This window comes from Crocuta crocuta, unplaced genomic scaffold (assembly GCF_008692635.1).
Source record: "Crocuta crocuta isolate KB4526 unplaced genomic scaffold, BGI_CrCroc_1.0 scaffold59-1, whole genome shotgun sequence".
Lineage (NCBI taxonomy): Eukaryota > Metazoa > Chordata > Mammalia > Carnivora > Hyaenidae > Crocuta > Crocuta crocuta.
The window spans coordinates 1,201,244-1,213,865 of NW_027551579.1; the positions used below are offsets into that span (position 1 = coordinate 1,201,244).

The 12,622-nt window shown below is 35.9% G+C and overlaps 1 protein-coding gene across 1 annotated transcript in view; it reads right to left on the bottom strand.

Annotated features, from left to right (window-relative positions):
• The window catches only part of ERO1B (endoplasmic reticulum oxidoreductase 1 beta), a 56,160-nt gene that overhangs the window by 31,557 nt on the left and 11,981 nt on the right, over positions 1–12,622 (bottom strand). The window contains exons 4-5 of the mRNA XM_077751736.1: positions 3,200–3,241; positions 1,627–1,709 (exon numbers count right to left, since the gene is read on the bottom strand). Coding sequence (XP_077607862.1) covers positions 1,627–1,709; positions 3,200–3,241 — 125 coding nt within the window. The remainder of the gene's footprint in view (positions 1–1,626; positions 1,710–3,199; positions 3,242–12,622) is intronic.

A 12,622-nucleotide genomic window follows, 5' to 3' on the forward strand; every position in this document is an offset into this window, starting at 1 on the left:
CCCCACCCCACCCTGCCACTGCTCGCTCTCTATCATTCTTCTCGGTTTTCTTTTTCTCCCAAGCACTCATCATCATTTTACTTACTTCTGATATATTTGAGAAAAAGAATTTGCCATGTATGCTGCTAGATGCCTAATACTCTAGAACAGTGCTTGACATATTGTAGGCATTCACTTACTGAATGAATAAAAAGCATACATGTTCAATACACAAATAAAAAATAAATGCTCCAGAAACCAACTTGACAATAAACTATTTATAAAAAAAATAATAAATAAATTTATTAATATAAAAAAAGGAAAAATGCTCAAGCTCACTAGTAACAAAATACAAACAAAATGAGGTACTATTTTACAGTCAAACCTTATCGGATTTTGGCAAGGATGTGAAGAACCAGTAAGTTCTCAGCACCAGAGGCAGTACATAACCACACGAGTTCTCTGGAAAGCCATCAGGCAATAACACAAACAGGTGCACGTGGGCAATATGAAGATTCACCAACTTCACTAATGCCTGACAAATTTCCTAATGTACACCAACAATAATTTATCAAGGATTCTCAAGGTGCCATAACTTATAGAAGTTAAAAAATTTGAACAATTCAAATGTCTAACAACAGGGGAACAGAAGTAAATACAGTATATTCATATGTAGTTTTTTAGCTAAAACCACTCATCAGTTAAAAAAATGAGATAGATCTCCATGTTTTAACATAGATAGATCTAGAAAAGCAAAATGTTCAGTATAAAAATAAAGTTGAAGTATGTTAAGTACAGTATTATTTTATATAAGGGAAAAGTAAAATCATATAAAGATTATATAAAAAATAAAAAGAAAAATATAGGTGGATATATAGCAAATTCATGATAGTAGCTACCTCTAAGAAAAAAGGAAAGAATACATGATTGGGGAACAGGCCAGAGGGAATTTCAAATTTATCTTTGATATTTCCCTTTTCTTAAAAACATGGTAGAAAAAGATAACATCTATTCATCTGGAGTGAAGGATACAGGAGTATTTGCTGTATTATCTTTTTTAGTTTTCTGTAATAAAATTGCTCTTCAATAGATCTTATATCTATGATACCTTCAATATCATAAGATATTCCATTCCCCAAACCCAACTATAGATACAATCATTTCATAGTGCATGATCTGAGACCACTCACAATTACGTTGGCCTTCAGAAGCAGGTTTTTATTAGAATAAGGAAAAGTCAATAGGAAAAAAAAAAACTGTGAAACTTAACAGTTATAGTAATCATAACTTTTCCCATTCAGAATGTAACATACAGAATGACTTACTATTAATGAATGACTTAGGGGCTAAAGTTCCTTTTCCTATAATAACCAGGAAAAATGGACCCAAAAGTCCTGCTAGTTGAGCAATCTCCTAAATTTTTACTTTTTGATGAAGTCACTATTGATGATACATTCCAGAAATTTAAGAACAAGTCAGCTAAAAGGAAGAAGCAAAGCAACCATGGAATTTAAGATAAAAATATCTTTTTCCTTTTAAGAATTACTTGAAGCTTTATTGTTTTATCAAAATCACAAGAAAAACAGATTTCTGATATAAATATACTAAACAAGAGAATATTTTTCAATGCTACTAAAATAAACTTGCCTTAGTGTGCTGTTAATTGCTCCCAGTTTATTAGCTTGCTCACAATCTTCTAATTCTTTGGTATTGTTTGCCACTTTTGAGTACTGAAAGGAAGTACATGGTAAGTTTAGTAATAATTTCAAATACCACTGGCAATCTGTCAATGATGACACAGATACATCCTATTATCAAAATCTCTCACATATGTAAGAAGTACAAATCAAAAGGAGCCACAAATAAGACATTAAAAACAATTAGTATTGGTATGTTGGTGATCATCTAAACCGAGAAAACCCACTTGGGAAAGTAATTTGACAGGATTTATCTAGTGCTATAAAAATGCATAAACCCTTGAACCAGTAGTCTTAAAAGCAAAACCATATCCAGAGCAACATTTAAAAACAAAACCAAAAATGAGGTACAACCACTTCAGAAAGATACTAGGTACTATCTCATCATGTTGAGACAGGCCTAACAGATGCCCCAGCAACCTTACTTCTAAATACAGACCGAGGAAAACTCTTACATGTGTACACAATGAGACAAAGGACAAAAATGCTAGTGCATCATTGTAATAGCAAAAACCCAACACAAGTGAAATGCCTGTCAACAGAGGAAGAGCTAGTCAATGACAATCATACGACCGAATACTACACAACTATTAAAATTAACAAAGCTACATCAGAGACAAAACTTTAAAAGCATAATGCGGAGTAAAGGTAACTGAAAAAATGTTTTTAACCTGAATAAAAAAGCATAATCTTAATGTTTAAACTGCATATTAAAAGATCTGTATGTCACTTGTGGCTACACGTGCGTTAGAAGTAGAAAAGTTAAGAAGATTCGCAGAAGGACACCTGTCAATTCCAGAAAAGTGGCTAACTCTGGGGAGGGAGGAAATAGAATGGGATTGGGAAGGAGGCCTGAAGGGACTCAAAATGTCTCTAACACTGTTTATTTAGTTTAGATCTGAAACAAAAATAAATAGAAGAGAGTGAACACAAACAAAAGACCACACAGGGGAGAAAACAAAAGAAAATGGAGAGAGGGAGCAGACAGAGAGAGGGTATGATGACCTTTACTATGTGCATACAATGATGAAAAACTACAAGTTAACTGGTACCTAAAAACACGCACAGCTAAGTAAATTATGGCATGCTTCTAAAAGGAAAGGGGTAATCTTTATTAAAGGAATATTTTAATGCCATTTAAAAGTACTATGCTCCTAATACCTTGATAGCTGTTTACTCTATACAATATAATTCTGAACATGACAGGTTGACTAGTTGGAACAGAAAACTAAAAATACATGCACGATACCTGTTGAGTAGGCCATCTGACACTATACTGACAATACCTACTGTAGTTCTTCTAGAGGTTTCAAGAACGTAACTGAAATAGCTCCAAAAGAAAGGTATATAATTTAACTGTAAAAAATATACAAGCTCTCTGCTTGCTTGAAATTGGGGATTCTGGGGCAAAATGTGTCCATTGCCAAGTAACCACAGTACAGTTCTCTTCCATAACCGCTGTCAAGCAATAAATGGTAAGTTTCAGAATGTAAAGCAGAAACACTCAAGGAAAAGGGACTCACCTTATTAGAACTCCCAGCTTTAATTCCAACTGGAATTTTGCTCTGAAAAGAACAACAGCAATTTAAAAAGTGACCATTGCTTTTTTTTGGAGATTTCTTCACAAATTATTAATGACACTGCTCAAATAAAGGCTATTTTATTCCATGATGAGAAAATATACATTCATTCAAAATCTGTTTTCCTATTACCTCTTTAAGATAAACAGTAAAGAGTTATACCAATTTACAGACTTGTATGTATATCGTAGTCTAGCAAACCAAATGACATATACAAAATAAAGCCGTCAGAATTAGCTATAATTTAAACTCTCAATGAAGTATTTAATACTTCACATAATCATTAGGTTAAGAAAAACCTAACAAAATCATTCATCCATAAACTTTCTTACAGCAGAAACTTCAGCTTTAAAAATTTTCAAAGTTACTTGAAATATTTTACACTCAATCTTACATTCTGCTCTGAATTAACATTTATAGTGAAGGCAGTTTGGGATTAATACTAAAGAAAGTCAGTTCTCTGGTCCATAGGATTAACCTAGGGTTTATCAATCTAGGTAATCAGGGTTTACTAACAGAAGATCTGCATGTAGATCCAACTTGACTTGCTTTCCTACAAAGCCAATAATTAGTTTTAGGCTTTAATAAATAAATTTAGAAATCCTAACAGCTGGTTTATCAAACACAATTTTAAACAAAACCATACTGGAAACAGAAAATCACAGGTTGATACTCAGATTAATTCAGGGGACTGATTTCCAACATCTAAATCTATAATATAGAAAATTACCCGTTAAATTTTTTTCATGGATCATGAGAGATTTTAACAAAGGTAAACTTAACCAAATGTTCACAATAAATATCTTCCTGTCAGGTGGAAGAATGTATATAATAATAATGATAATGACAGATACTTCCCTAATCAATAAAAAGATTAACAGATTAAAATGTTACTTGCTGCCAGTATTTTATCACTTCAGTGCTTCCTAGGACATCAAACAGAAGGCAAAAGAGAGGAGATTATAAAACTCAAGTCAAATCTAGCAGCCATAGACTCTGAATTTGAAATATGGAATAAATATTAACCAAAAGTGGCTGACGACTACAGTGTGTCCTCTAACTAGTGTAGCATAATGTGCTAAAATCAAAATCCTTAGCAGCTTTTTTAAAGGTCTGACGCTAAGTGCAGTAACTTGACTTAAGCAAATCTTAATAACAAGGCTTTTAGAAATACTGGGGTAGACATCACCGATGACTGTCATGGATAATATATAACAATCACAAAAGAGAATTAATAATAAAGTAACAATGAATGTAAAACTAGTAACTAAAACCAAGCACGAAATAAATCTGGCTGGGATGGAGGCTGGGAAGATGGTGGAGGAGAAGGACCCTGGGCTCACCCTGTCCCGTGGATACAACTAGGTAACACTCACATCAGCACAAATAACCCAGAAAACAACCCAAAGGCAACACAACTAAGGAAGAGAAGAGGCCACATCTCACCCTAGTCCGAGCTGGGGGCCCAGAGAAGGGTGAGAAATAGACAATCACACCAGGGAGCCTCTGCACAGGGAAGACCAATCCCCTCCCTCTCCCCGTTAACACTGGGCTTTGAAAGCCGGGGGGTCCAAATTACATGAGTTCCTATAACCAGCAGGACTTGAAGCCTGGAATTTTAAGAATCAGCAGCTGGGCTGTGGGAGAGCCTGAAGGGTATTAGGAAGTAGAGTTCCTGCCCTTAAAAAAGCATGACAAACGGCCCAAGTAGGTACAGCCCAGAAGCAGCAGTTTGAAAAATGCCTAGAGCACATGGGACTGAGATGTATTTACTAATCTCAGAACAAGTCCAGAGAGGCAGGGCTCACAGGGAGACCATTCCAGGAACAAAGGAGGAGGCAGGTGTTATGTCCCTCCTTCCCCACCCCCCATCCCTACTCCCTGCCCCCAGCATAAACATACAGGCACCTGCAGGAACGGTGCTGCACAGCACTCCCTACCTATTGCTTACACCAAGCCCCACACATCCACACTTGGACTCATCTGCCCTTTTCAACATATTTTCCTCAGCCCTGGCTGCGAATCACCTGCCCCAGAAGACCAATGTAAGCATCACATCAGCAACACAACTTCTCCTGACCCACACATTTCTGCCGGGCCTAGGTACCAGCAGCTGTGGGCTCTGCAGAAGTTCAAGGCAGATCCTGTTACAACTGGTGCCCCACCCACACATCCTGCATTCCCCCAGTGCAGGCAACAGGTTTCACTTCACACACAGACCAGCGCATACCTTGTGCAAATGTGCCACGCTGGTGGGAGACCAAGCATGGCCCACGACAGGCTAAGAGAGCCTCTGCTGACGACTGGACTAAAGGAAAAAGCAGCCAGGGCACCACAGCAGGCCACTGGCAACACAGCCCTGAAGTATAAGGTCCTGGGGGACAGGGGACACTGCACTGCAGGACCTCTTCTTCATCAAGCCATTACCCTCAAGAGGAGGAGACGTAGCAGACTTTCCCGACAGATGGAAACAGATCCAGAGAATAAAGACAAAATGAGGAGACAGAGGAACATGTCCCAAATGAAAGAACAGGACAAAACCACAACAAAAGACCAAAGAGAAATGGATAGAAGTAATATGACTGAGAGAATTTAAAGTAATGAGCATAAACATACACACTGGACTTGAGAAAAGAGTGGAAAACATCAGTAAGACCCTTAACACAGAGATAAAAAAGAATGAATCAGAGATGAAGAACATAATAAATGAAATTGAAAACACACTAAATGGAATAAATAGCAGGCTAGATGAAACAGACAAGTGAATTAATGACCCAGAAGCCACATTATGGAAAGTAATCAAGCTCAGCAGGTGAGAGGAAAAAAATATATACGAAATGAGAATAGATTTAGGGAACTCAGGGACTCCAAGTATAACAACATTCACATTACAGGGATCCCAGAAGAAGTATAAATAGATGGCAAAAATTTTATTTGAAGAAATAATGACTAAAAACTTCCTGAATCTGGGGAAGGAAACAGGTATCAAGATCCAAGAGGCATAGAGATCCCCTAACAAAATCAACCCAAGGATATCTACACCAAGACACATAGTAATTAAAGTGACAAAAAAGTAGTGCTAAAGAAAAAAATTTTAAAGCACCAAGAGAAAAGAAGACAAGTTACATACAAGGGGAAACCCTATAAAGATATCAGCTGATTTTCTGGCAGAAAATTTGCAGGCCAGAAGGGAATGGCATGATATATTCAAAATGCTGAAAAGAAAAAATGTGTAGCCAAGAATCCTCTATCCAGCAAGGCTATCATTCAGTTTACAAAAAAATATAAAGAGTTTCTCAAACAAAAACTAAAGGAGTTTATGACCACTACACCAGCCATATAAGAAATGTTAAAGGGGACTCTTTCAAGGAAGACTATAAAAAGTAGGAAATACAAAAGCAGTAAAAATAAGTATATCTGTAAATATCAGTCAAGAGATTCGCAACAGGATATAAAATACGACACCATCTACCTAAAATGTCAGGCAGAAAGGAATGAAGGCTAGATTCAAACTTAAGCAACCATCAACTTAATATAGACTGCTGTACAGAAGATGTTATGTACAAACCTAATGGTAACCACAAATCAAAAACCAGCAACAGATATGCAAAGAATAAAGACAAAGGAATCCAAGTAAAGGAATAAAGGCAAAGGAATCACTAAAGAAAGCCAAAACACTATGAAAGAGACCAAGAGAGGGAGCAGAGAAAAACTACAAAACAATCACAAAGCAAGTAACAACTCGGTAATAAACACAGATCTATCAATAACTACTTTGAATGTAAATGGACTAGATGCTCTAATACAAAGACAAAGGATGACAGCGTGGCTAAAAAAAAATAAATAAACCCATCTAATATGCTACCTACAAGAGACGCATTTCAGACCTAAAAACACCTGCAGACTGAAAGGAAGGGGATGAAGAAACAGTTATCATATAAATGGATGTCAAAGAAAGCCAGAGTAGCAATACTTATATTGGACAAAATAGATTTTAAAACAAGACTGTAACAAGGGACAAAGAAGACCACTATATAATAATGAATGGGAGATTCCAACAAGAAGATATAACAACTGTAAATATTTATGCATCCAATATGGAAGCACCCAAATACACAAAACAGTTAATAACAAACATAAAAAAATGAATCAACATAAATACAATAACAATAGGGGACTATAACACCCCATTTAGACCAGTGGATAGATCATCCAAACAGAAAATCAACAAGAAAAGAGTGTGTCTGAATGACACACAGATCAGATAGATTTAACAGATATTTTCAGAACATTCCAACCTCAAACAGCAGATACATATTCTTGGCAAGTACACAAAGAACAGTTTCCAGAAGAGATCACTTCTTAGGCCATAAAGCGAGCCTCAACAAATTCAAGAAGATCAAGTCATATCATGCATGTTTTCTGACCACAATGCTATGAAACTAGAAGTCAGCCACAAGAAAAAAATCTGGAAAGAACATAAATACATGCTACCAAACAATTAAGGAGTCAACAAAGAAATCAAAGAAGAAATAAAAAATTACATGGACACAAATGAAAATAAAAACTTAACGGTCCAAAATCTTTGGGGTGCATCAAAAGCGGTTCTAAGATGGATGTTTAGGGCAATATAGGCCGACTCCAAGAAGGAAGAAAAATCTCCTTACCCATAAAGGACCTAGAAAAAGAATAACAGAACCCAAAACCAGCAGAAGGAAGGAAATAATAAAGATGAAAGCACAAATGATACAGAAAATTAAAATAGAACAGATCTATGAAACCAGTTCTTTGTAAAGATCAACAAAATTGATAATCCTCTAGCCAGACTTGTAAAGAGAGGTGGGGGAAGGGAAGGGAGGACCCAAACAAAATCACAGATGAAAGAGAACAAATAACATCTGATACTGCAGAAGCACAAGCAATTGTAGGAGAATATTATGAAAAATTATATGCCCGCAAATTGAGCAAACTAGAAGAAATGGATAAATTCCTAGAAACATACAGCATACCAAAACCAAAGCAGGAATGGAAAATCTCAACAGACTGATTACCAACAAGGAAATTGATTCAGTGATCCAAAAACTCCCAACAAACAAGAGTCCAGGACCAGACAGCCTCACAGGCAAATTCTACCAAACTTTCCAAGAAGAGTTACTACCTATTCTTCTCAAACTACTCCAAAAAAATAGAAGAGGAAAGAAAATTTCCAAATTCATTCTAGGAGGTCAGCATTACCCTGTACCAAAACCAGATAAAGACACCACTAAGAAAGGCAACTACAGAACAGTATCTCTGATGAACTTGGATGCAAAAATCCTCAACAAAATACTAGCAAACCAAATCCAACAACCCATTAAAAAAAACCATCCACCACGATCAAGTGGGATTTATTCCTGGGATGCAAAGGGTGGCTCAATATTTGCAAATCAATCAATGTGATACACCACATCAATGAGAGAAAGTAAAAGAACCATACGATCATTTCAATAGATGTACAAACAACATCCAACAAAGTACAACATCCATTCATGATAAATAACCCTCAACAAAGTGGAAACATACCTCAACATAATAAAGACCTCATATGGAAAACCCACAGCTGACATTATATCAATGGGGGAAAATGGAGAGGGTTTTTTTCCCTAGGTCAGGAACAGGACAAGGATATCCATTCACACTATTTTTATTCAACATAGTAGTGGAAGTTCTAGCCACAGAAAGGAATCAGACAACAAAAAGGAAAAAAAGTATCCAAACTGGTAAGGAAGAAGTCAAACTTTCACTATCAGCAAATGACATGACACTATTTATATAGAGAAAACTCTAAAGACTCTACCAAAAAACAACTAGACCTGAAAAATGAATTCAGTAAAGTTTCAGGACATAAAATCAATGTGCAAAAATCTGTTGCATTTGTATACACCAATAAGGAAACAACAGAAAGAGAAACTGTGAAAACAATACCATTCACAACTGCACCAAAAATAATAGCTAGAAATGAACTTAAGCAAAAAAGTGGAAGACCTGTATTCAGAAAACTATAAAACACTGATGAGAGAAACTGAAGAAGACACAAAGAAATGGAAAGACATTCCATGTTCATGGATTAGAAGAACAAATATTGTTAAAATGTCGACATACCCAAAGCAATCTACATATTTTTTTTAGAATTTCATTATACTTCCTCGAAAATATTTTTGGGGATTTTGATGCCAATTTTATTAAGCTGTGCAAAACCAATGCTAATTTCCTATGTTTGCCTCCGATAGAGTGACCCCATTACATGGGTGTAATGAGGAGAGACATGGCTATTAACACAGAGCAACTTGGTCATGAAATCCCTTATTTATAATCACGTTCAGAAAACCATGAACCTTTCCCACTTACTATCATATTTTAATTCGCTGCCATACTTGTGAGCACACATATAAATCAGTGTGCATTTTTTTAATTCAATTTTTAAAATTTGCATCCAAGTTAATTAGCATATAGTGCAACAGTGATCTCAAGAGTAGATTCCTTAATGCCCCTTACCCGGTTAGCCCATCCCCCCTCCCACAACCCCTCCAGTAACCGTTTGTTCTCCATATTTAAGTCTCATGTTTTTCTTCCCTTCCCTGTTTTTATATTATTTTTGCTTCCCTTTCCTTATGTTCATCTGTTTTGTATCTTAAAGTCCTCATAGGAGTGAAGTCAGAGGATATGTCTTTCTCTGACTAATTTCGCTTAGCAGGATACCCTTTAGTTCCATCCACGTAGTTGCAAATGGCAAGATTTCCTTCTTTTTGAAGGAATCTACATGTTTAATGCAATTCCTATCAAAATGCTAACAGCATTTTTCATGGAACTAGAAAAAATAATCCTAAAATTTGCATGGAACCACAAAAGACCCTGAATAGCCAAGCAATCTTGAAAAAGAAAATAAAAACTGGAACTATTCCAGATTTCAAGTTACATTACAAATCTATACTAATCAAAACAATATGGTACTTGTACAAAAACAGACACACAGACCAACAGAACAGAAAGCACAGAAATAAACCCACAATATTATTGTTAATCTTTGTAATTGTTATGTTAATCTTTGACAAAGGAGTCAAGAAGATGCAATGGAGGAAAAGAGAGTATCTCTTAAACAAATGGTACTGGGAAAACTGCACAGCTACATGCAAGAGAAGGAAACTGGGCCACTTTCTTAACACTGTACACAAAAACTCAAAATGGATTAAGGACGTAAGTGTGAGACCTGAAACCATAAAAATCCTAGAAGAGCACAGGTAGTACTTTTTCTGACACTGGCCATAACAGTATCTTTCTAGATCTTTCTCCTGAGGCAAGAGAAACCAAAGGAAAAATAAGCTCTTAGGGGTTCATCAAAATAAAAAGCTTCTGCACAGCAAAGGAAACAACCAACAAAACTAAAAGAAAAACTACTGATTGGGAGAAGACATTTCCAACTGACATATCCGATAAAGGATTACCATCCAAATTATATAAAAAACTTATACAACCCAACACCAAAAAAAAAAAAAAAAATCCAAATAATCCAAACAGACATCTCTCCAAAGAAGACATCTAGATAGCCAACAAACACATGAAAAGATGTTCCACATCATTCACATCAGGGAAATTCAAATCAAAACTACAATAAGGTTATCACCTGACACCTGTTAGAACAGTTAAACTCAAAAACTCAAGAAACAACAGGTGTTGGCAAGGATGTGGAAACAAAAGAAACCTTTGTGCACTATTGATAGAAATGCAAACTGGTGCAGCCTCTGTGGAAGACAACAAGAAGTTTCCTTGAAAAATAAAAAATAGAACTACCCCACAATCTAGGAATTGCACCAGTAGGTATTTATGCAAAGAATATAAAAACACTAATTTGAAGGGATGTATGCACCCCTATATATTCCAGCATTATTTACAATATCCAAACTATGGAAGCAGCCCAAGTGTCCATCGGTAGAAGACTGAAGATGTGGCATACACATACAATGGAATTATCATTCAGCCATAAAAAAAGAATGAAATCTTGCCATTTGCAACAACATGGATGGATCTAGAAAGTATAATGCTAAGGGAAATAAGACAGAGAAACACAATTACCATAGGATTTCACTCATATGTGGATTTTAAGAAAGCAAAGCAAAACAAAAGAACCAAAGAGAGAGAGACAAACCAAAAAACAAACTCTTAACTATAGAGAACAAACTGATGGTTACCAGAAGGGAGGTGCGGGGGAAGTCCTGAACTAGAAGAAGGGGATTAAGAGTACACTATCTTGGGGCGCCTGGGTGGCTTAGTCGGTTAAGTGTCTGACTTTCGCTTAGGTCATGATCTCGCGGTTCGTGGGTTCGAGCCCCGCGTCGGGCTCTGTGCTGACTGCCAGCTCAGAGCCTGGAGCCTGTTTCAGTCTGTGACTCCCTCTCTCTCTGACCCTCCCCTGCTCACGCTGTCTCTCTCTCTCTCTCCTAGAAATAAATAAAACATTTAAAAAAAAAAAAAGAGTACACTATCTTGATGAGCACTGAGTAATATATGGAACTGGTGGATCACTATTTTGTACACCTGAAATGAATATAACACTATATTTTAACACTTTTTTAGCTACATAGCACATTATTAAATCAGCTGCAAGGTCTATAGATTAGGTGTCAGTATTATAACTAATGTTAACTTCCTGATTTTGTTCATTATGTTGTGGGTAGGTAGGAGAATAATCTTGTTTTTATGGAAATACGCACTCAAGTATTTAGGGGCAAAGGATCACCATGTTGGTAACTTATACCCAAATGGTTCAGAAAATATTAACATGTGTATAGAGAGAATAATGAAACAAACATGAAAACATTTAGGGAATCTGAATAAAAAGTATATGAGGACTGCTAGCATTATTCCTGTAATTAATTCTTCTGTAGGTCTGAAATTATTTCAAACTAAGAAATTAAAAAAATATCTTATTCTTAAAGGAAAGAGAGAAAATTAAATTGTCCCTTTAGGAAGGACATTGCTTTAGATAGTCTTTTCCCCCCTATTTTTAAGGATAACAAACTAGACTAACTGATTAGGTGAGAAAAGCAAAAAGTGAAATAAAAACATAGCTCATAACTAATTAATGTTTAAGAAGAATTAATTGTGCTAGATGTCAAAAAACAAAGTCTAAAATAGAAGTATAGCTTTTTTTTTTTTTTTTAATGTAACAAGACCAAGTGCAAACCTCATACCAAACCTGTGATTCTGCCACTTTACCCATGGTAATTCCTACCCTAAATGTGAAATTGAAGGTCCAGTAGCATTACTTTTCTTTTTATTTGGGAGAGATAGAGAGAGAGAGAAAATATGAGACAAGGGGAAACGGAGTTG